At 38.5% G+C, this 25024-nt stretch overlaps 1 protein-coding gene across 13 annotated transcripts in view; it reads left to right on the forward strand.

The window, feature by feature from the left end:
• Nucleotides 1–25024, forward strand: part of GTDC1 (glycosyltransferase like domain containing 1) — a 197797-nt gene that overhangs the window by 87282 nt on the left and 85491 nt on the right. For all 13 annotated transcript variants that reach the window (XM_041473204.1, XM_041473196.1, XM_041473192.1 and 10 more), the window contains one exon: nt 377–550. In XM_041473204.1, coding sequence (XP_041329138.1) covers nt 377–550 — 174 coding nt within the window. The remainder of the gene's footprint in view (nt 1–376; nt 551–25024) is intronic.

Here is a 25024-nt window from a genome sequence, read left to right on the forward strand (position 1 = left end):
AAAAGTCTGATTACAGTGGGCCTTATCTGTTTATAATGCTTCTGAGAGTTGATGATAGTAACACTATTCTTACCATTTTATGAACAAAACTCCACAGCTAGAATAGGATGTGCTCCTTTAGATTAATAATAGTAATTTATTATTAGTTCAAAAAGGTTAAGCATGTTTTTAAAGGGTGAATAGAGAGAAATTAAGACATTTCTGATTAAGGTACTTTTGATACTTCTAATTCATGTGAAAAGGCTGATTTTAATTAGCATCCACTTACACCTTTTGCTTGTTTATGAGAACATGTATCCTATTTCCTTTGCCTGTAGAATAAACCTGTTCCTTTTGTGCCAGCAATATGTTCATTAATCTTCACTGCTTTTTACAGTTTGGTTGCTGATGTTGTGGTGTTCAACTCTGCTTTTAATATGGAATCCTTTCTTAAGTCCATTGGAAAATTTATGAAGCTGATTCCTGACCACAGACCTAAGGATTTGGAAAAAATAATCAGACCAAAATGCCAAGTTCTTTATTTTCCAGTCAGGTTTCCTGATGTGAGCAGGTCAGTACATTTTCCACGTCATAAATTGCCTCCAGCCTGTCAAAACTCTGTATTTATGGTGACGTTCTAACTAATCAGCTAAAGCATCGTTAATGAATGAGTTTGATAATATGCAAAATCCCCTAATTGATAAATGTATTTCAATAATCAGAGGCTATTGAGGCAGCCGAGCCTGTCCTCAGTGCCTGTCGTGCAAACTTGCATCGTTCAGGATGAGTGATTTCCCACTTGTTTTAGTGATTTCCCACTTGTTTCAGCCTTCCAGGAGTTGCCTGCTCCTCAGCAATGAGTTGTTGGGGTTTTTTTTTGTTAGGGTTGGGATTAAATGTGTGAGATGTTATTTTTTGTTTGGCTTTAGATGTCTTTTAGTTTTTATTTATATTACAATGATATAAACTTGAGTTTTATAGTATTTTATTTTAATAAATTAAAAATGGAGTTGTATTTTTTTCTTTATAAGGTTTTTTAAGGATAAATTGTTTAATTAAGAAGTCCTTACATTATTTTTATTTTTAACTTAATGAACTACTTGTGGATTTATTTATTTAATTATATAATATTACTTACCTTTATGAAGAAGGTGAAGAATGATCAATTTTTGGTTTAAAACTTTTATTTTGTTTTATATATATAATGTATTTTTAAAAACTTTAAGTTCTGGGTTTTTTTACTATGTGATAATACACATTTTTATTTAAATTACGCACTTATAGTTTTATTATTTTATTATTTAATTTTGGAAGTTTTCTTTACAGTTTTAGGTTAAATGTAGTGTTTTCCTGGGGGTCAGTGTTTGTTAGCACAGTAAGTCTAAAATTCTCAGTAAGCAGGGTTCCAACACCTCGGCTCTGTGCATATTTGTGCAGGGGAGGTCAAGGAGGAGACAGAAATTCTGGAGAACAGTGACAGTGATACACCTGCAGCCAAGGAGCTGTTTTATCCTCTCCTCCCTCCCCTACCTCTTTTAATTTCTTTCCAGGTGGGCAGCAGCATTCCTGTGGCAGGGAGCAGACTTGCAGATATGTTGGCATTTGCTGCAGCAGGAGTTGCTCTTGGCTCCTCCTCGGTTACTCTGAAGGACGTTTTTTATTGCCCTCGTTTCAGAGCCCGCCTTGAAATTAGCAGTGGGTTATGTGGCTCTAAGGGAACATTCACAGGATCCTTTTCACTTTTGATTAAACCTGGCACAATTGTTTTTCCTGTTATAAGGGACTCTCCTCCCACTGAACAGGAACTTTGCTTCAGTGGGACCAGCACTAAATAGAGTGTGATTCTGCAATTTGATTATGCTCTTAAACCCAACACCGTGCTGGGTATGGTTTTTTGCTGAAATAAGGATGGGAAGCACTGCAATGACTTTGCAAGAGACCGCCTTTTGATCTGATAATAAGTTCTGGCCACACTTGGGATCTTTGTCCCTGACCAGCCTGTACTTAGAGTTATTTCAAAGGCTAAATATACACGTGTGCTAGTTTGAGGTAGAGAAATTTTTAGTGCAGGGGCTGAGGTCGTGTGCTCGCTGATGTACTCAAACCTGCAAGGTTTGAGTTTCAGTGTCTTGGAAAATTTTGTATTCTAAAATACTGATGCAAATCATTTAGAAATCAATGTCTGAAGTTAAATCTTTGAACATTTGTTTTTGACAAGTGGGTTAAAATGCTCCAGTGTTTTTTAGGGACTTGGCTGCCTGGATGGCAGCATGGTTCAGTACGTGTATATCTTTGGGGATCTACTATTCCCTCTTGGAGTCCAGAGCTTTTGAGCACAGGGAATGCTGTGGGTGCTCAGCATATTTGACATGGAGCCAGTTGCAGAGGCTCTCGGGGTTTTAGCATACCTTAGGAATCATGTGGCCCAGACCTAGTTTTGGAGATGAAGTTATGATAACCCTGTCTCATATATTACATCAGCTCTTTTGGACTTGTCAGCCCTGGCAGATGGGGTCAGACAAGATCTGACAAATTAGGCTGAAGTCATCATACACAGAGCGCTCGTTTGTCCAAAGCAGGAGGTGATTAGGTGGGGAAAATCATGAGCCTGCTACCTACACTGGTACAGCAGGAAGATCTCACATCTCACTGTGTGCTCTTTTAGAGTCCTGCTCTCATATTAAATCCCATCGCACAAAGCAGGACACCTTTCCCTTTTTATTGTGGGATTATATCAGAAACCTCCTTTCAACAGTGATGGGCAAGATTAAGATGTCCACAAACAACTGTGTGACAGTAAAAATTTCACAGCAGAGTGACTAGAAGCAAAAATTAATGTCAGCTCTATTATATCTAATATATATTTTATTCAACAGCTAATTCTAGATATAAGATCTGAGGTGTTTAGACAAAGTCCAATATCAAGACAACAGAAAAAAAATCTGAAGAAAAGGCTGCTTCTGCCTGACTCTGAAGTTCTTTGGGTTTTGACCTTCAGCTGCAGCCAAAATTTGCTTTTTCTTTACATGTTTTACATAAAGTTGAATGCACCTGTGGCAATTCAAAGCTGTTTTTAAAATTTGGATTGTACTAGTATAGTGACTGAATGGAGATGGAGAAGAAAAAGGTTAAGAAAAATTGTGGCCAAGCTAAAATTTATAAAGCAAGCTCTTAGCCCAGAGTGTTTTTCAAGTTATTTTCAAATGGTAATTTGCTTTATCCAGACCAAACTCATACAGTGTAAGTAAGTGATTATTTGCATGACTGACAATCATTTCAGTGCCTGCAGTCTTTTTAAAATGCATAATTTTGCTGAGATGTTGGGAAAATATTTAAAAATTCTGAAGGCAAAATAACCAGGGTGGGTCTTTTATTTTTTTTATTTCGACCTCTTTAATTTTGCGTGTGAATGTCTCAGTGTGTGTTCTTGTCTGAAACATAATCTACCTTTGGATTGGAGAGAGAGAGGTGATCTGAGAAATCATCCTCACATATGTGATGGGGAGCTTTTTAAGATTATTTTAGATTAATATTGCAGTTGTTGGGCAAAATGAAATACATCTGAGCCTTGATCAAAACCAGTGTAATGAAGGATCATGTCACAGGAGTTAATCCTGTAAAATATCCACTTTTTAATGTAATTACTGTAGGTGATGGCCACAAACAGCACAAGCAGCATAGTAAATGATCACTTAAGAGGGGAGGTATAATGATGAAGGATATCCTAGGAAACACTTGTGGATACTCTGAGAGGCATCACTATAATTTGTAGTGTGTATTTAAATATTTCAAATGGGCCTCTAATGGGCTTTTCTACTTCTGAGGGGAGGTTGTTGATGCTTCTTTATAAAGAATATTTTTTTAAAAAATAAATGTTTGTCATTAGGGCCCGTGTTGGTGTTCCGAGAGCAAACCCAGCAGACTGTGGTCCTTATCTGACAATGAGAAGAGATGAAAGGATTTGAGGATTTGACAGAATAAGATATTTACTGACCTAATCCTCCTGTTTTTTGGTTCTGACACTGACTGGATTCCATGTTATATCCTGTGGTGCCAAGGCTGCTCTGTGTATACCCACACCTGACTTGATTTCTGACTTGAATTCTGCTCTTTGTCCATTCTGGCGAGGCATATGAAGTGGGAATAAATAGTAGAGTATTCCTAAGCTTTGAGACAAAAACGTCTCTGAGTTCAGGCTGTCCCTTGACAGTGCATTGGTATCGCAAGGGATGGAGAGCAGTGGCTGCTCTGCCATGTGTGCTGAGTGTCAGACTGGGAGTTTATAGCACAGAGTTAAATACATTGTAATTCACACTTACCTGGCCATTGACTTCATTTTAGTATCTTTCCTATTGTGACATAAAATCCAATTTTTTTTTCACTATGCGATCAATAGAGTCTATTTTGATATAATCTTTTTCCACTTTTGCGCTGTAAAATGATGGTCAGGGAAGAAATTCTGTTTTGGCTGATGTTGTCTTTGGTACTTCTCTACATGCCAGTAGAGCCCTCTGGAAACTTCTGGAAGATCTGTGTTGGTGTCTGGATATCCACTGGACCATTATCCTGGTCTAATGGAAGGTGTCTCTGCCTGTGGCAGAACTAGATGATCTTTAAGCTCCCTTCCAGCCCAAACCATTCCATGATTCTGTGATTTTATAGGAATTCTCTCATCCCATCTGTGCCCACATTGTCAGTGGCAGTTTGCAAGGCAGGGTCAGATTAGGTACTCCTTGGAATTCATTCCAATGAAAATTTCAATTTAGATTTTGGTTATTATTCCTCTGATTGTAGTATATCTTTATTGTTATCACACTGTGGTAGGAAAGGAAGATGTTTTTATAAGCAAGAATGAACTAACATTCCTAAGAGCTCAGAATTCATATTGGACTGAGGTGAAATAATATAAAAGAAACATGAGAGTATGAGGATTGCAGCAGAAAATAAAAACTGGGGTTTTCTAAGTGGAGCTTGTATTATTTGTATTGCACATTTTTGAAGTAAAATTAAAGATTTTAGACTTGTTTCTTTATTTGCTTTTATAACTTAAAACTATAGTACAATTAATATTCGCTACCATTTGGGCTTACATTTTTTTAGTTATAGTGTGAGAGAGGCAGAATTTGCCAATTCAGAGAGTATTTTAGGGCCAGTCAAGGGAGTCCCAGAGTAAAGCAGAAGTTTTTAAAAGACACTGACAGTATCTCTTCTGCTGAAACACATGTGGAGGAGCCTGCTTTGGGGAAGTAGAAAAATTAAATAAATTAATTGCATCACTTGGATCAGGTTTGCAGGGCTGAACTTAACTGGAAAAATGCAGATGTCAATGAGCAAGGAGAGACTTGAATTCACAGGAGCCCAGAGCTATGGATGGGCACTGGGGACGTGTCTGTGTTGCAGGGAAAGCTGCTCAGCAGTAGTACCCGTGTGAGCTGTAGTGAACTGTCTTGCATGTGGGAATCCATAGATAGCTTAGAAGAGCAGTTTTTGGCTAATCAGCCTTCCAGTGAAATAGCTTGTATTAGTTTAGGTGGAGTGCTAATGACAGTGACTCTGGTGCTGGGGGTAACTCCTGCCTTTGGTGGTGGCTCGGCCATCTCCGTGGTGCTCTGTGCCCTCTCCGATGGCACAGCCTCGCTGCCACCACAGTTTATGGATCATTAGCATAATTAGAAAGTGCCAATAGACTGCTCCTACCTTGGGGCTTGCTGCTGAGGAGCTGGGTGATGGAAATTGCTCCCCAGAATGTCTTTCCTCCTCACCTGCCGCAAGCGGGGTTTGAGGATTGGTGTTGGTACGCTGAGAGTTACACAACGAGCATGAGGGATGCTCTCAGGATCTGGGACACAGCCCCTGTTGGGAGGAATGTGCAGTGTGGGCTCAAAAAGGGCAAGAAATGGAGTTTTTCCATTGTGGAGCTGTTTGCAGTGGAGTGGTTCCTTCTGCCCCTCTGGGATTAGTGCTAGCTCAGGGAGCTGCACCTGCAGTGAGGGTTTAGGTGGTTCAGTGAAGGACACCTTCATTTTCAATGGTGTTTTCTCACATGGTGCTTCTTCTACACACTCACCTGTGCTGTCCTGGGGTGTAGGAGGTTCCATTCTCCCTCTGAATCATGGAAGAGCTGTTACCCCAGCATTGTCTTCCAGGCAGAACATGCCAGTTTTATCCCCGAAATATTTATCCCCAGGCCACTCCAGCGGCATCAGAATAAGAATGCTCTCCTAGAGAAGGGCCTGGCTGAAGAGTCTGCTGGGATGTATTCATTCTGCAAAACTTGCTAAAAAGTAATTTCTTTTTTATCTATTCAGGGACAAAAATAGTTTTACTGACTCTCTTTTATCTGTCGTATAGGTATTCCTCTAAATGCTATCATAATAACCGTTTAGGCTCACAATAGCTCACAAGGATACTTAAGCAGAATTCTCTGTGCCACCCACTTTTTTATTATGTTGGGTACTGCTCATGTTGCATACAACACATTCCCATAAAATTTGCTTTTTGTATTTACAGAGAAATTTCTCTGGAGAGTTAAGGTCTTGTAAAACATTCTTGTTCTACAGCGTGAACGAATTATCATACTCTGGGGAATTAAAAGTGAAGTGTACTGAAGAAAAGAATTTTTTCATTAAAATGCAGTTTATATTGATAAAACAGATTACTAGCATTTGATGAAATGTGAAACTTGGATCTACCCATATCACTAAATCACCAGTAGGTTTATTTTGGCAAGAAGAATAGTATGTAATGTATATCAGGACCAATCATTATACAGTACCTGTTAGTTTTGTATTAGATTAAATTGTCTTTCACTAAAGTACTTGGAAAAAACCCTACTATATCTGTATCTTGAAGTAGCAGAATGTGGTAACCAAGAATATTAGAAAATAAAAGCTGTCGTGTTATCAGTTTTGGCACAGTCATTTATCAATCAGTATTTTAAACATTGACAAGTGGTAATTTAATAGGGAATGACCCTGTTGGCAGGAAGTTCTAATGACAGATGATGCAAACTCATTTATCACTATGGGGCTGTGCTGGCTTCTTACCTTTCTCAGTATCACAGCTCATATTTTCCAAGTCTGGGATGTGAGAAGCCACAAAGGGCAAAACCTGTGGCACTGAGCCTATAACCACTCCCATCTAATCTGATTAACCCCTTAGCTGCAAATTTCTCTGCAGCAGAGCTGGTGAGAGCTACAAGTTCTCATACTGATTTAAATACCGTTTGCTTTTTAAGGAGGATTTTCCACAATACTTTCCCATAGGCAGTTTTTCAGAAATATTCAAGTTGTGTCACTTTGAATACACAGTTGAGACGTGCTGGTGCTTGGCTTTCAAAAAACAAACCACATCCTAATAATTAATAGCACATTTCATTAGCAGGCATTAAAAATATTGCATGCAGTGCCCTATACAATGGGCAGCTATTATTATTATTATCATTACTACTCGAGGAGGAAATGGATGCATTCAGAGGTTTAATTGATTCGTGCATATTCATGTGGGAAGTCAGTGGTAGAGTCACGACTGGACTGGATTATTATGCACTTCCGTGCATAATAATTTCTCTGCAAGTTGGGAAGAGAATAGCCTACCTTGCTGTAATAAATGTGGGCATTTGGAGTTGAAGGATGTCATGGGAGAAGGGTTGAAAATGACACCTTCATCAGCAACTGGTATGCAGGGTGCTCCTCGGTCTTCTGGGATTCCATCTGGAATACACTCATGCAGCTGTACTTACTCTGAATTTAAAAAATAACTTTAGTTTCCACACTAGTAGAAGTTTTAATCTATTTAATATGAATTTATGTTACCTTTTTTAAAGCATCATAAACACAAGTCCTTGTGGGGGGCTTTCTTCACCTTCCTACCTCAATTCTGTTTTTCTTCTCCTTTCACAACGGAGTCTTTCTCTTGAGTGCTGGGGTTGAGTTGAATATCGTTCCTGTTTAGGATGATTGAGACATGAAATACTTTCAGAGCTTGCATCAAATTGTTGTCATAAGAATCAGTGAAATTTAAATTTAATTGGTTAAAATTGTCACAGCAGACTTAAAAAAAGCTGTGTGTTTGTTTTTTTGTTGTTTTTTTTTTTTTTTCTTTTTTTCAAGGTGGAAAAAAAGCTGTTGCTTAATGGTAGAATCCTGCAAGATACTAAATACCCTCATTTTACCTGCAGTCAAGGGGAACTGAGGGCTTTTGGTGGGAATACCATGTTAACAGGAGTAGAAAAAGGTGACACAAAACTAACTCTGGGTATTGAGTGGTCTGGCTGTGTCCAGGTCCCTTTCAATACATAGGAACTTAAATCATTTGCATGTGTGAAAGATGGTTTTTATACACAAGGCTGTCCCTGCTGGATTTTGCATTTCAAAATACTGCCCTTCAACGTTTGAACAATTTCATATTTTTTTATTATGAAATTCATGAATATTGCATGGAAGTGAAGGTGGATTTTTTTTTTTTCCTTTAAAGGGATTTCATGCTTACAGGATTGTAACAGAGAGGGAGACAGTCATGTCGGGCATCTTATTTCTTAGTTGCTACATGAGGCAATGACAGAACCTTATTGTTTAAATATGCTGGGTACTTGCAATATAGTATAAAAGAAAACAGGTAATGTGCTAAAAATTTTTGCAGAAAATGTAAAGAATAGGAAGGGAAATATAATTTTTTAGAGATTCTTCACTAAGAATATAAAACATCAAAATCAGTTTTGAAAGGATGAAAGAACCTCTGTTCCTAGTTGTAGGGGAATGGTAGTATCTTTAGAAAAAGCCACATTTCTTCTCGAATATAGCATTAGTTTGGGGAGAAAAAAGCTAAATCCACCAAAACCCAAACAAACAGCACCTTTTAAAAGAGTGGTGGAATAGATTGCCTTGCAAATTGTTATTAAATGTGAGACTGAAACTTTATGTGTGTTGGATCTGCTTCAAGCACTGTTGTGTGCAAGATTGCAGACAACCCATTCCAGTTACAGTCAGAGGTACCGTCAGATGGAAGTGTCAGTGGGGAAGATATGAAGATGTTCTATAGAAATTATAGAGAGTAAGAGAACAAAATTGCAGGATGGAATACATAAAATCACATATTGAAGAGGAAACTTGGAGCATAGCTCTCCAGTCCTATGGAGATGACCTTTATGTAATGTGTAAGAACAACTTAATGCAGATGTTTTATTTATACATAACCAAATGGGATGAAGTTAAATGATTTTTAATTTTGCCAAATCACAGACAATTTCTTTGTTACTCAAGGAGTGTTTTAATCTAGTTAGGGTTTTTTTCTGTGGTTTTTGTTTTTGGTTGTTTTGTTGGGTTTTTTTTTGTTTTGTTTTTTTTTTTTTTTTTATTTGCAAATACTTAATATTTTATATTTTGGACATTCCTCCTGCTCAGTTGTGACTCCCAGATGAAATAATCCTCCTCTTCTTCCCTTTAAATAATTCAGCTAGCATACATTTAAAAATATGAAAATCCCAACGTAAATGTGCCAGAAGTGCTTTTAAGGTAGGAGGCTGTTCTGCTTTACTATGGAAAAGATGCATCTCTAAATGGTAATGAGGCTTCATCAGTCCTGGGCTTACAAACACCAAGTCATGGGGATGCTTTGTGGAAGAACTGTGGGAGATCCAAGTCCAGGACTGTTTTTCCAGCCTCTTATCTTAGAATGGTTTGGGTTGGAAGGAGCCTGAAAGATCATCTTGTTCTATTCCTGCCGTGGGCAGGGACACATTCCATTATCCCAGGGTGCTCCAAGCCCCATCCAGTCTGGCCTTGGACACTTCCAGGGATCCAGGGGCAGCCACAGCATCTCTGGGCACCCTGTGCCAAGGCCTCTCCACCCTCACAGGGAGGAATTCCTTCCCAATATCCCACCTATCCCTGCCCTCTGTCAATGGGAAGCCATTCTCCTTGTCCTATCACTCTAGTCCCTTGTCCGAAGTCCCTCTCCAGCTCTCTTGGAGCCCCTTTAAGCACTTTAAGGGGCTCTAAATTCTCCCTGGAGACATCCCTTCCCTAGGCTGAATGCTCCCAGCTTTTTCAATCTGTCCATAACATGGCAGAGGGGCTCCAGCCCCTGAAGCATCTTTGTGGCTTCCTTTAGACTTGTGTCAGCAGCTCCAGCTTTTCCTCAAGTATGCAGGAAAAAAGCTCTTGGGATTAGATTACCTTTTTTAGTAGTGGGACATTTTCTGTTGAGAAATACCTGCTGCAGAGTGGTTTTGGGTATCATAAAACAAGATACCATTATGTTCAGTTCATTATTTTCAAACAAAGTTACGGGCAGTAACAACAGACAGGGAGAAGGAATTAGATATTAAGTTGAATCATCCAATCTGTGGTAAATTTTAGAGTGGATTCCTCATAAAATACTGCCATTTTCCTTTAAGGTGACTTCTAAGTAGTGCTCAGCTTGCAGAAAGCTGGAATTTGTCCACCTCTGACCTGCTGTATGTGTTTCTTTCACCCACACAACACTGGACTCATCATCAGACCACATCCTCTCTATTTTCATTACTGCCCAACCAGCTATGGGAGTAATGATTCCATAGAATCATGGAAAACCTTGGGCTGGAAGAGAATTTAGATCATGTTAGTGGTGTGTGCTGTCTCACCACCAGAACCTCATCTTTCCACTTGTGTTTCCTTATCATCTCTTTTTGTCTGGAACCACAGGTCTCTTACTGCTGGTTCTGCAGCAGCTGAAGAGCCTCAGATTTATTTTCTCCAGGTTGGATTTGGTTTTAGGTATGTTCCCCTTTCCATGGCAGAATACTCATCATGAATGTTCTGCAACAGGATTACATCTTCAGTTCTATGACTTTGAAAACCCCCAAGCTATTCACAGCCATGTTCTCCTTTGAACTCTTAAACATTTTCCATCTGCAGCTGATGGTTCTCACAGGTGTTAAATAGAGAAACAGGCAGATCTTCCTTCTCTTGGCCACTTTGATGTGCTAAAGGTAGACCAGTCTTTGTGGCTGTGCAGGTATTGCCACAAATGTGCTGACATTTAGTGTAGCTAAATAGCTGCACCGCACCATATATATATATAGATATATATTTAAAGTATATTTGAATCTCATACACCATAGAAAAGATAATTTAAATGTACAGGTTGATTTGTCTGTGTAAAGCACTGAAAAAAAAAATGTATGTTGTTCTGGTCACCCATGCTCAAGAAAGATTAATTTAAACTGTGAAACAGGTGTAGAGAATTGCTGCTAGGATGATTAGGAGAATCTGTATTATGAGAGCAGATTAAAAGAGTATGGTTCACTTGTCCTAGCAAAATAAAGGTTGAGAAGGGGATATATGTTAATCTTTATAAATACAGTCAGAGGATAAATTCCATGAAAGAGGAGGAATTATTTAAGTTTCAGGATAATCCTTACATCATCCACTAGGTATAAATTGGTCATTATTAAATGACTGAGACTGGAAGTGAAAAAATGGGTGTGGAGGGTGGTTGTTTGGTTTGATTTTTATTTTCCAGAGACACATTTAATTGTGAAATGACTGTTGAAACACTATTGAAATGCAAGTTTGATAAATTCATAGAATGGTTGGTTAAACAATATAGGAGTAGTGCCAGGCATGCAGATGTTTGTTATGATGATATCCTCAAAATGAAGGTGAAAAAAGAAGGATGATGAGTTGGTCACTTGGTGACTTCAGTCTTGAGACCTGAACTGTTCTATGAAGGAGATCCTGAGTTTTCAGCATCTGTACAAGACACAAGAGCCCAGCCTGTTCTGTGTTCTGCACAGTGTTGATCTTGTAGATCATTAATCACGTGTTTCATAAACGAGCAGTGTCCTGCAAGGTACATCCAGCTCGTCTGTCCAGCCTCTGACTGTGTTTGGGATGGGCTGAATTTTTATCAGTTGGATTCATAATGACCATTGTGGGAAGGGAAAAGAAGTGACGGGAATGTTTTTGTCTGACTGTACTGGGTTCATCTGGACATTTTAATGCTTTTGAAGAAAACCACATCACGGCCAGTGCTTTTTGTCCCTCCTCTTCTTTGCCTTTGCAACGAGGGAGTTTTTGAGGCATCACTCTTAGAATCATAAAATCCTGGAATGGTTTGGGTTGACAGAGGTCTTAAAGACCATCTGGTTCCAACCTCCTTCCATGGGCAGGGACATCTTCCTCTAGACCAGGTTGCTCCAAGTGCCATCCAGCCTGGTCTAGAACTCTTCATGGGATGGAATGTCAACAAGTTCATGATGTTGTTTTTTGGAAGCCTGGGCATCCCTCAGAAGACAAGTAGAAGTGGTGCCAAAGGGTTGACAACCACAGGAATTTGGGAAAGCATTAGGTGAGATGTGCCTCAGTAAAAACCATTGTGAGGAAAAATGTTTGAGTCTTGTGGCTCTCTAAGCATCCTTCTCTGTCTTGCCTCAGTTTACTTTTGCTCACTGAAGCATTTGGATAAAATTATTCCATTGACTTCATTGGAGTCAGAATGAGTTTATTTTAACTTTCTTATTTTGATGAGTCTGTAGGGCTCTTTCACTTTCATCCTTGTGTAGAGCAGTTTTAATACTAAAACTGCCTCAGTCTGTGCTAGAAGCAAATGGAGGGCAGAAAGAAGAGCTTTTTATGCAGTAATTCCTTTCAGTGACTGAAATTTTATCTGTCCTTCCTCAAACTTCATCGCATGTCTCTTGGATTCAGAGTTCACTTGTGTTATCTGCCATCTGAGTTTGAATTATCTATCTTGAGTGATGTGACTATATATGGAAAAGAGATGATTTGACCCTTTTTGTGTGCCTAAACTGTTGTCTTTTTGCTGCCAATAAATGGAGGGATCAGCTGACAGGGTTTCTGTTAAAAGAGTCACGATGAAAAATTTAAAAAAATACTTAGAAATATTAAAAGGTAAAAATTTTTTTTTTTTTTGTTCTCTAGTGAGACCTTGTGTGAGATACTTAAAGTTGCCTGATATCAGGACATATTTATGGCAATAAACCATTGTATCTCTGGTTCTGGAAACAGCTGAGGTCTTTTCTGTGGTACCCAGTGCTGGACTTGCCAGCACATCTATATGTTGGCGACTTATTATTCCACGAGCATCACTTCATTTGGGCTGGCAATAAGTCCTGTTCACTCATTGTGCTGCAGAGGAATGTTTAAAGCTGCGATGTGCATTGGAGTCTGTTTGTTTGCAGCAGCTGATTTGCCTAAGCTTTGATGCGCAGTCACTTTCTGACATTTGTGTATTTCAGCAGTGAACAATGTAAACTCATTTTCTGAGCACTTTGATTACTTGCACATAGCAGTGCCCATGGCATGTGACAGAGAAGAGCACTCTATCCACTAATCAGATAGATATGCTTCAAGCGTATTTACACAAAATAATGAAAACAGCTGTTAGATACCTTTAAACTTGAGTGTGTTTTGTTATTAATCTACTAGCCCGTACACATGACACTATAATTCTTCGCTCACTCAAGTTGCCTTTAATGACACAGTAATAAAACGGAGAGGGATGAAAGTAATGGAATTGTAGAATGTAATGCCTCAATTGTTCTACAGTGTCTTCCTTTTTGCCAAAATAAACCACAATTAGGTCCATATGGTGTTTTGAAGTTTTCAAGCAATGACCCTAATAAAAAGTAATGAATTTCTGACAAAAGAAAGCATGGTGCTCTTTTAAGCAGATATCTTTGCTATTGATCTAGTTATGATTGCAGACTGATATGCTAATAGAAGAAGAAAGGTTCAACGTGCCTGGTACAAGCACTTTCATTTGTGGTTTATTTTATTCTTATGAAATTCAGATTGAAAAGGTAGGAACATGTTGTAATCCATCAGTTATGACTCCCTTTTAAAAGACCTACTATAAAGAAAACAAATGGATTTTCCTTGAGGAAAAAATGGAAAGCATTTGTTAACTTGGAATTCCTAAAGTGAATGCTAACTAGGGGGATGCCTCACAATGATGAAGATGCTTTGTTTGGATATATGAAATTTGACTTGAACACTTCAGAGTTGACTCAGTCTCTTCAGAGGTCCAAGTTATGGTATTTACTTTTCTCTCTTTTAACCTTTTTTGAATTGCCATGATATTCCTGTTCATGTAGAAAATCAAAGTATCCACAGAGCAGTTTTTGAGGAAGTGGAGATACTCAAACACAATGACTTGGGAGGATGTGCAGCTCATCCTCCTGCATAGCTGTGAGCTGCCAATAAACAAGTTTGGTGTGTCAGCATTATTCCAGTGCAGTAATATGGATGCCTGAAGTTGGACTAATGTAGCTGTAATAGAGAAGGAAGGTTCTGGAAGCAGATATGAGGAGAAGGAGAAAATAAGTGGCCGATTTGATGAACCTTCTCTGCTAGAGGTTGTTGAATGAGTGTTCATCCCACATACACACAGCCCTGAATTCCTCAGTTGAAAAGTATCTGCTGAATAATGTGTATTATTGGCATTATTTCTCTCCAAGAAGACTAGGTGAGGCCTGTAGTCTTGCAATATGAAACTGTTTGGAGTGTCCTTCCAAGCCAATCTACCTTGTCTGACATTGATCACCACTAACACTGTCTTGGAATGGCTCCTCCATGGTAAATTAGGAGTCCAGTTATTTAATGGGCTGATTTATCTATTTCATATTGCCTGTCTATTGAGCTGCCTTTCAGATTTCCCACTCCAGTCCCAACTGAGCCTTTGGAAAAGAGATGAATTTTGGCCTCAACAACCTGTGCCATTTTTTATTCATGTTTTGCCACCTTCTACGTTGGCAATTTCTCCATCTCTTCATGCGTCACATAGGTGTGGGTGGTTACTTTGTTTAATTTTAATAGGAAAGAATCTTGTTCAGGGGTAGGACTTTGTTCTCTTCAAGATATCTTTCTTTTATAAGCTGGAGGAGTTCATAGACTCACAGAATGCTTCGGGTTGAAAGGCGCTTAAAGATCATCTCATTCCACCCCCCTGCCATGGGCAGGGACACCTGCCACTGGACCAGGTTGCTCAATTGCTATTTATTCCACCACTTTTCTTTCTGAAAATACTCTGATTTAGTTTCTTACATTCTTATGCTGGCTTCCTTGAGATGTGAATGATTAATTTGCTTTATTGCAATTATGTTTAATAGCATTTGACTGGTGCTTAGGAACTGGGACTTGCCTTCTGGAGAAGGATGTGCAATGCAGGAGAAATAATCTCACTTCAGATTGTAAAATCTGGATTATTTATTTTACTTTGAATTCTAGTAATAGGAACACAAAATTGAAAATCTTCATCTAGCTTCCTGTAATTAAAATAGTTTTGAATTCTTTTTTTTCTTGCCTCAATTTTTTATGTTAAAAGCTTTAAAAAATGGTCTTGTGCTGTGAAATAAGTTCAAATGTTGGACTGGCTTTAAGTTATATTAAAAAAATTCATAGAATTTGGTTAGCCTAAGAAGTGTTTAAAATGTGCCAGTTTCCATAGCCAGGTGTAGATGAGATTTGTTGGGCTTTTAACCCCCACTCAGTAGGTTCTCCAATGAAGCTGGATAGAAGCAATTAAACTTCCCCATCATATCATAAATAATAACATGTTGAAATATTCTTAAAATTGGAAAAAAGCTCAGAAGAGACTGTGAGCCTTCAAATGCTTAACTTAAGCATTTGATACTTTATGCTTAAGGCCTTTATTCATTAAAATATAAGGATCTACTTCTGCAGGGTCGTCCTCCCATGAGAAATCTAAATACCATTAGGTGACTTTAGAATTTATGGCTTATTTTTTATTCAACTCAGTTGAAATTATTTGAGATTCTGAGGTATTTTAAAGGTCTTGGAATACCTGCAAAGTCTTCTATAAACTTTGGAAATTTGAAGTTTTTACTGTCTATGGTATCTCAAGTTTTGTCCATTAGTCTGGAACAGCAATCACTCTGACCCTGCTGATTGTGTTTTTATTTACTGGGTAAAAGTGCCCAAAATATTCTCAGTCCTATATTATTTGTGCTTTCACTTGCATTGTGATAATACCAGGTACATCCTGGTACTTTCCAACAGGTGAAAATAATGCAGCCAGTATTTTAGAAGCATTTATTAACAGAAAGATAATAACCCCAGGTTTCTGATGTTTAATATAAGTGTGCTTGAGCACATATGGACAGTTCTGTGGGTGACTGGCTGCAATCATGTAGATTTTGTCAGTCTGCCTATGTGTTTGCAAGACCAGCTCCTTGATGAACAGTCATTATTATTGCACAGCTCTTAGTAGTAGGCCAAAATATTGTATTATACATCTCATGTAAAATTTTCAGTCCTTCATGCAAATCCCAAATGTTTCCTACTTTTTGATGTGCTTGTATATAATTATTTTTTTTTTAGTGGTGTACCATGACTTTTATTTAATTTCTTCTGGTATTTTTGATGCATTCAAGCTCCTGTGAGAGCAATGTCCATTACTGTGTAATGATCAGAGATGGTGAATTTTAGCAGTAGATTGAGGGGACAAGTTTAAGGACACATTTCTTGTACTGTGTTTCTAGAAACACAAGCTGGGTGTAGAGGTTATGTTCAGGGACTAGTACAGCAGCATTTGGGTAAATTGGGATATAAACAAACATCTGTTGCAGGAATGTAGAAATGACATCATAAAGAATGTATGCAAAAACTTAATTGAAAAAGAATGATGCAGAATTGCAGCATGACTTAAAGTCTGAATTGATTTTTGCCTTCAGAGTGAAAGTGGGATTTCTGTGCAACATTCCAATACTATAAAGTATTTAAAATGTAATGTCCTATTAACGTCCCTAAAATGTAGACTCTGGGTCACCCAATAAGAATAGTAGTTACAGTAATACAGTATATGTAATATGCAATTATCTTGACAATAGTTTTATTTTTTCAACAATTTTGTCATAAAAGAGCAGTAAGATACAATGAATTTGATTCATTTTGTGTGTGTGAATCATTTAATAGGCCATTACATCTACTATATTAGACTCCATTCTCCTTTCAGAGCTTTTCATTATAAGCCTGTCTTTAATGGAAAGAAGTTTAACCTTCCCTCCCAGATAGATTGAACCCCATAACAGTGTAAACATTCTCATTATAAAATAAAATCCCCTTCCCCAAGGGCAGCACTATAATTATGTTGCAGAGTGTTGTACAAATGTTTCTCTTAAAAAATGTTGTCTCATTCTTGTCCTCAAGTTTTTATCATTTTCATTTATGAAGGGAATCAATAACACTTTAAAATCATAATTTAATAAAATAAATATGATCTGATTATTTTTTAATTTTTTGAAGTTATTTTAATCAAGTTTGAGAAGAAGTCATCAGTAAAATTGCTGTTGATTTATAAATAGGATAATTAGAGGCTTTCCTCCTAAGTACTGTTCACTGGCGTTGTGGCTGTTTTTATTGCCTAGTCAAACCTCTTCATTCAATTTTAAAATTGCCTTTTGAATGAACTGTGCTATGAGCTTGCCAAATAGTGTCACCATTAATACCTTACCTCTTCTATTTCATTGTCCAGTCTGTAAATGCACAATAAATTGTTTGATAAGGAGGTCAATGAGGTTGTAGTAGTTTTTAAGTGAATTACGGCCGAACGTTTCAGATTATGTCACACTCTCATTGCAGCGCTGGGTGTAAAAGGTGGTGATACACTGTGTGGGAGATCATTTGGTGGTGTTGCTCCAGGACTAGACACAAATCAAGGAGAGCAAGCTCTCTACTGCTCTCTATGTAGAGAATAGATTTAAAAAACACACCTTATAAATCCAATTTACAATTCTGTAGCATGTCCCTTAGTCCAATTAAGAAAGCTCTCAGTAGCAGGTGCACAACACAAGGATGGGTGAGGACAAAGATGTTTGCAGGCAGGAGACTCTTTCACTGCTTTGGTTATTGGAAAGCTGCTGTAGCATTCCTGGGAGGTCCTAAAGCATCTCTAACCATCACTCTGGATGTTTATATCTCATATCTCATCAGGAATTTGGTGGGAATTGGGGTTTTTTCGGTATATGAGGAGTGGCTGAGGGAGCTGCTGGAGGAAAGGAGGCTCAGGGGAGACTTTATCACTCTCTACAACTCCCTGACAGGAGGGTGAAGCCAGGCAGGGGTTCTGCTCTTCTCTCGGGTAATAAGTGACAGGATGAGTGGGAACACAATCAAGTTGCATCAGGAAAGGTTTAGGTTGGATATTAGGGAAAATTTCTTCACCAAAGAGGCTATCCGGCCCTGGCACAGGCTGCCCGGGACAGTGGTGGAATCCTCATCCCTAGCGGGATTTAAAAGCCATGTGGGGACATGGGTGGCTTTGGCATTGCTGGGAGAATGGTTGGACTCGATGATTGTAGAGGACTTTTCCGACCTAAATGGTTCTGTAAGTGATTCTGGAGAATCGTGCCAGATTGGTGTCACCATTCCAGCAGTTCCCTGTACAGATGCATCACCCTCACCCAAGCCTGCTGTGCCTCAGGAGCTGCTCTGAGCCCAGGCTGGGACTCCCACCCAGGCACGTCTCTGCCGCAGCGCGCGAGCGCTTCTGAAATAAAAACGTAAAAGGCAAAAGTAAGAAACTTTGTGCTTGTTGAGTCTAAAAGAAAGTCTGTTTGTGTGTGTCTCTCCCTTTGTAACAGAAGGAATGTTTCTTATGTTTCTGTCTTCAGACAGTTGGCACACATTTCATCTCAGCAGCTGCTTTCTCTTAAAGTGCAGTAGAGTGTAGGACTGTAGTGACACTAGCATTAATACTTCACATTCTGCTATCATATGCTGTCACTGTGAAATATGGATCTAGGTTACATGTGTTTGCAGACTTTGTACTGCTGAATTATGAAAGCTGACTCCGTTGGAGGATTGTGTTGTATTCAGAGACTGTGAACTGAACAATAAATGAATGCAGGCAGAGACTTGCAGTCATAAGCAGTATCCTCCTTTTTGGCCTAATTGAGACAATAGCTTTAAAATGCAGAATTGCCAAATAAAACTTTGCTGTTGACTTTGGTAAATATATTTAGCAAGCATTTAAATATGTCTCTTGTGGGCACCTTTTAGTTGTTATCCTCAACCTTGTTTAAATATTTTTAAATTCCGGTCTTCTGAATGGGATGAATTACTGCAAATGAATAAAGTGGATTGCAAGAAGTACTACTGCTGCATGCCAGAGGAAATTATTGGGAACAATTAGTTATTTTAGTTATTAAGACTTAGTGTGTACCCATAAATATAGCTCTGCAATTCTTTTTATATGTCTAGATGGCTATATGAGGGGTGAGGAGCTGCACTTTATTTCTAAATGTATAAAGTTAATACAGATGTAAATATCAGTTAAAATGTCAGGAATCATTGCACATGGGAACATGGGAGCACTGGTCCTGACTCTGCTGAAGTTAACTGAGACTGGGCAATACCTAAAGGGTGAGCAAAGTTGCTAGAAAGGAGAATATTGGAAATATTTTAAATGAAAATTCAGCATATGGAGATACCTGGGAATCTGCAGGCAGATCTTAATACAGGCCCATGTACATAATTATTGTGCTGGAAATGTTAATCAGTGCATTGGTTAAATTCGGATTTCTTTGGTGCCTGAAGATCTGCCAGTAAATTATTTTATTTCTGAAAATCAGTATCCATAATTTCAGTGATAATGTCACTGATATGACTATACACTGATAATTAAACTTGATTTTCCATGTACAACCACTGATGGTCAGGAATCAAATCCAGGTGTAGAAATCTGGTATTCAGTGTAACACTCTCAATTTATTTTCAGTTTTTACCTTTGAATATCAGTGTGTACAGAAAGATGGAGTGAAATATGTATATACACATATCTGTACATATATATACACATACCTATACATATATATACACATTATATATATTATATATGCACTCACATATATGTGTATTTATATATATATATATTTATATGTAGGTAGCATTAGGGCATGTTGCTGATAAATGGCCTGTGAACTTCCTCTTCAGGAGCTTCCAGTGGCAAAAAACCACAATCACCACTGTTACCATGAATGGTGTAATGCTCAGAATAATGTTAGAATGGCTTTGAAGAGTGTGGAATAAAAAGAGTTTGATCTCACTGAACTTGCCTGTGTATTTTAGTGTTTTGCATGTGTGGGGTTTGTGTCATCTGCCCACGGAATGTGATGTGAAGTGGTTGCTGTCACAGCTCTTCCCGTGTTAGTTTGGATGGTTCTTTTGTATCTGATTCTTAAGTGGGAAGGTGGGGTTGTATCCTCTCTCAGCAGTGCTGTTCCTGTGCTTCCCATAACAACCTTTCTATTGTCACCTTATCCTCTGGCTTTTAAATTGCACCCAGGTTCATGTTAAGTTTAAATGTGCTCGCCAAGGATTGTCCTAGACTCAAAACCATGCAGTTCTCATTCTGTGCTCTAACAGGGCATTGTTCAGCTGGCTGGAAAGAGGTGAAACACATAAACAATTTTAACAACAGAATTTAACCTATTAATGAGACAGGCTGGAGGTAACATCTCTGTGCTTTCTCAGAGCTCCAGCTATGTGCATAATAAATCGTGAAGGCTTTTAGGTGCTCACTCATTTTTGGGGCAGTAGGCAGCTGTATCATCAGTCTTCTCTTCTTTGCCTGTCTTCTCATAGCCATTGAGGTTTTTTTTTTTTTATTCTGTAGGAACTTTGCTGTGCTGAGGTTTATTTCTTAATATAGGAGGAATAAATTTTCAATCATCTACATCTATTTTCCTGTCAATGTGAAGATAATGTTCTTAACCTGACAGATCTGTGGCTTTTTCTTGTTCAAAAGAATGAGGATAATATGTTGATGTTCTCATAAACAAGAATGTTTTGTAGTTCATTGCTTTTATTCATCCTTATAAAATATTCTTGTATTTGTCAAAATATTTCTGTGGCATGTGACAGAAGAAACATCAGTAGAAACAGGATGAACAGCATTATTTTTCTGAAGTTTTTGGTGTCTATTTGTAGAATATTGAGTAAATCTACTATTTAACATATAGTAAACTCCCCTGGGGTGGATTATTGCACTGGTTAGAAGGCAGAGTTGATGTATTCTACTTCTAATTGATATGGTCTCATAGTAAAACTGCACAGCTTTTAGAATAATAGTCATGGCAGCTTTTACAAGCAACATAGAATTGTCACTTTTCTGTGGTGTGATGGTGCAACAATTATGCCTCCATTATGCCTAGGAGGGGGAATGGCCTTAAGATAAGGGAGGCAGATTTAGATTAGATTTTAAGAAGGAATTCTAATGGTGGAATGAGCTGAGCTTTAATGTCCCTTCCAATCCAGACCACTGGATGATTCTAAGTTACATTATTTATCAGGACTTTTCAGCAGGGAGCAGTTCCTTTAGTTTAATACACTTGAACTGTGTAATCCTGTGCATTTTATAGCATTACTTGGAGAAACCATAAAAGCACTGTGACATCTCTGGCATCTACCTCCTGGTCAGCTGTTCCTCTGCCAGAGTTTGTGTGGTGACCTCTCTTTAGTCACCACCTTTACAACACAGCAGCAGTGAGGATGCAGAGATGCTGCAGGTCATACGGAGTTCTTCTGGCTGAGGGAGGGGATAAATGAGGAACTGAGTGAAATTGAAGGCTCTGGGACTGTGGATGTCGATGGGGATGTGTCCTCAGAGCTGCCTACATACTGCCACTATTAATGGTAGCGTGTGCTACAAATACAGCATGAGGCAGCAGTGTAAAGCTGAGACGTAGGAAGTAAGAACTTGCCTTGTGATGGAACCAACAGAGCTGTTTGAATGTGCCTCTGGAAAAGAGATGGTTGTGGGTTTCTCTACCTTTGAGATATTTTGGCAGATTTACACTGCTGCTGTCTGCTTTCTGAAGTTCCCGACCCCTTCCAGGGTGCTGGGTCTCTGACCTGGAGGTGCTGGTCTTCATCAAGCCACGTAAATGTGAAGATCCTCAGTGCCTTTAATCACCAGAAATACCCTCAGAGCTAATCTAGCATGCAGTTTTTCAGAGATTACTGTGTAATGCCCCAGAGACGTGATGAGCATAGTTCTCAAGCCCCAGAGGACTGAGCTATGAAACCACATTTCTAAATAGATTACAAGTATTTGTCATCTGCTGGTTTCCTACGAAGGATTGAGCAGAAGTTCCTTTACACGTGTGTGCTCATGCATGCCTATGTGTGCACACACTCTTGAGCTTGTAGGAGCCCAGTGTGCTCAGTTGTTTTATTTATTAATCATCAAGATTTTCATATTTCAAGTGGGACCTATTTCTGGAGCAGTCAGTCTAAGCCAAAAACTGAATTTTTGAGAGCCTTATGCTTTATTTTTCCTCCCCCCCCCCCTCATTAGGGACTCATGGTCATGGGAGAAACTCCTCAAATGCATGGACTGTTGAGATAGTTCAAAAGAATTGAGCCATAGTGTCTGAGACAGTACCAAGGTTGATTATTTAGGCATTTTTATCAGCAAAGTGGTTAAAAAGAAACTAATCCCTCTGTTAGTCCCTTAGTTCCTCTGTCACATCAATTCACAAGGCAGCAGCACCTGTATTGTGTGCCTTCCATAGAAACCCTAAATTTCTCTTAAAACCCCAACCACACAAGCATTTTTCAACCCATGTTGGTGCTCCTACACCAGGATCCTGCTCAGGTCAGTCTCAGAAAGGCAGTCATGTTCTCCAAATAAAGGTTTGTGTTATGGGCACTGCTGTGTCCAGCACACAGTTATTTTTTAAATTTTTTAAAATACTACCAGAAAATGGGGTATTTATAATGCAGACCTAAAGGCCATTTCTAGCACAACTGGGGTGAATCCATTAATCACATGAAAGTGTTTTAACACTTTTAACACTGTTATGACATGGATTCCTTGATCCTGAAAATTAAGCGTCTGATTCTAACGGAGACTCCATTTTATTGATGCGGCAAAATTGCCAAGTAGATGCAGCACTTGTGAGTTGCCTTAGTTGGGTAGCAACTGTGCCATAAATCTTGTAACCAAAATAACAGTGTAATGTTGGGCTTAATACAGAGGGTTTTTTTTTGTTTTTTATACAGCTCAGAGATCTTTGTTTCCTCACTACTGTGATCTGTTCCCTATGTGGTATTTGGGTGCAGAAGACACAGAGATTGTTTCTGAGTGGTTTCTTTGGGCAGCCATGGTTTGTGCACAAGATTTTCATCTGACCTAAAGATCTGCAGTTCCCTGTAAGCCAGTGATAGCAATTTATATAATTTGAGAATCTGATTTCTTCTTCCAGCTATGAAACACTATCCACAGACTTAAAAAATGGCAAATTCCTGTCTCAGTTTTTCCAATGCCGTGTGTTGGTGTCCTCAGTATCATAGGAATAATCAAGGACGATGTTTTGCCCTCTGTAATTTGAAATAAAAGCTGGTGAATGACAGGCGTGCAGGATAGTTTCAGAAGTAATGTTGAAACTTAACTTTGGTGAATGGCAAGTAGGACAAATGTGCAGTTATTATCTAGTTAATTAAATGGTTCAAAAGAGTCAAAGTGTTTTAAATACATCATAAAATACAGGAGGTCAGAAACTTAAGAAACCTAGTAATTTAAATCAGTATTGAATAATAGGTAAATGAGAGGCCTCTTTCAAGACACTCAGTCAAAAAATCCTCTTTACAGGAGGATTGTACCTCAAATGTGAGAGGAGACTTGAGAAAGAGCCAGCAGAAAAAAAAGTGATTTTTTTTTTCTCTTTTTTTTCACACAGGGTCTGTGATTTCTGTTGCCCTGTGATGCATAAAGGAAACTTGGAGACAAGTTTTTTGTTTTATGATACTCATTTCTTTTTCATATTTTCACTGCTTTTTTTTTTTTTTTTTTAATATTGAAGGCTGTAACATGTTTAGGCTGTTTGCACCCAAATGCACGTAGGGAAGACCAATGTGTGTTAAAGCAAGTTCATTTCCATATTCTGCACTTTGACTGTAAGGGGTATTGAGACAAAGAGGCAAATCTGTCATCTGACTTGTTTTTATTTATTGGCTGAACAAGATGAACACTGGTTAATAAAGCAAACCAATGCAAAGCTCAACAAAGAGTAGCTCTGCACTAAGTTACTCAGTTTTCACATTTTTTTCCCTTGTGATAATGTGGTCATTTCACTCCAGCTCCCCAGTCACCATTCATCCTCCCAGGACAGACAAGATCTGAATTTCTAATGTGAAGAAGCATGATCCAAGCATGCTCTACATTAAGACCATAAAAAAGAGAAAAAATCCTCTCAGTTGTTTTTTTTAAATTCTCTGTACACCTTTAACTTTTAAAAGAAAACTTTGACTGCTTACAGAGTAGAGTTTTAAAGGTAAGCTGTGTGGAGGTATTGCTTTTAGAGATCTAGATTATTTTCTTTGTAGTATTCCTGTTCCTTCATAAGATGTTTTGATTTTCTTGTATGTTTTCTTGTACGCGTGATTTACCTCTGGAGCTACGTTTGGAGGTGGAATGCCACTCTGTCATTGTAGCAAGATGGTGTCTGAGTTTTCAAATATGTATGAAAACTACTGTCTGAATCATCACAGGAAGAATGGCTTATATCTGGGAGTATAAAAAATCTCAGTGGTTAAATAGAGGATGACCAAGAGCAATGAGTTATTTACAGGTCTGGTTTAAATCAGGGCTCCATTTAAATAAATACAAATAGTGAAAAGGTTGAGAAGAGCAGCTGAGAGAAAAGTACTCCTGAATACACCAGTAGTAGGATGTTTTTCAATGGTAAAGGTTTGGAACTTAAAAGAAGCTCGTGTGTCTTCAGAAGGATTAAGTTTCACCACGCGTTGGCAGCGCTATTGTATCAGTGCAGTCGGCTACAACGAATTTATCCTGTGATGATCCCTAGTACAGAGAATCACCTTTTATCTCCCACTGAAAAATAAGCTCCAGCTGAAGCATCAGCAGTTCTGTGAACTCTGCTGGCATATTTGATACCTCAATGTTTGATTTCAGGCTCAAAGAATGGATGGAGTTGTCTCTGGCAGCGCTAATGTAGAACCTTCTTCACATTCAGCTGAGAGTGCATCTAGGCACTGTGTGACCCTGTCCTCCTGTGTTC

The sequence above is a fragment of the Pyrgilauda ruficollis genome, unplaced genomic scaffold, assembly GCF_017590135.1.
Source record: "Pyrgilauda ruficollis isolate IOZ18807 unplaced genomic scaffold, ASM1759013v1 scaffold3, whole genome shotgun sequence".
NCBI classification, from domain to species: Eukaryota; Metazoa; Chordata; class Aves; order Passeriformes; family Passeridae; genus Pyrgilauda; species Pyrgilauda ruficollis.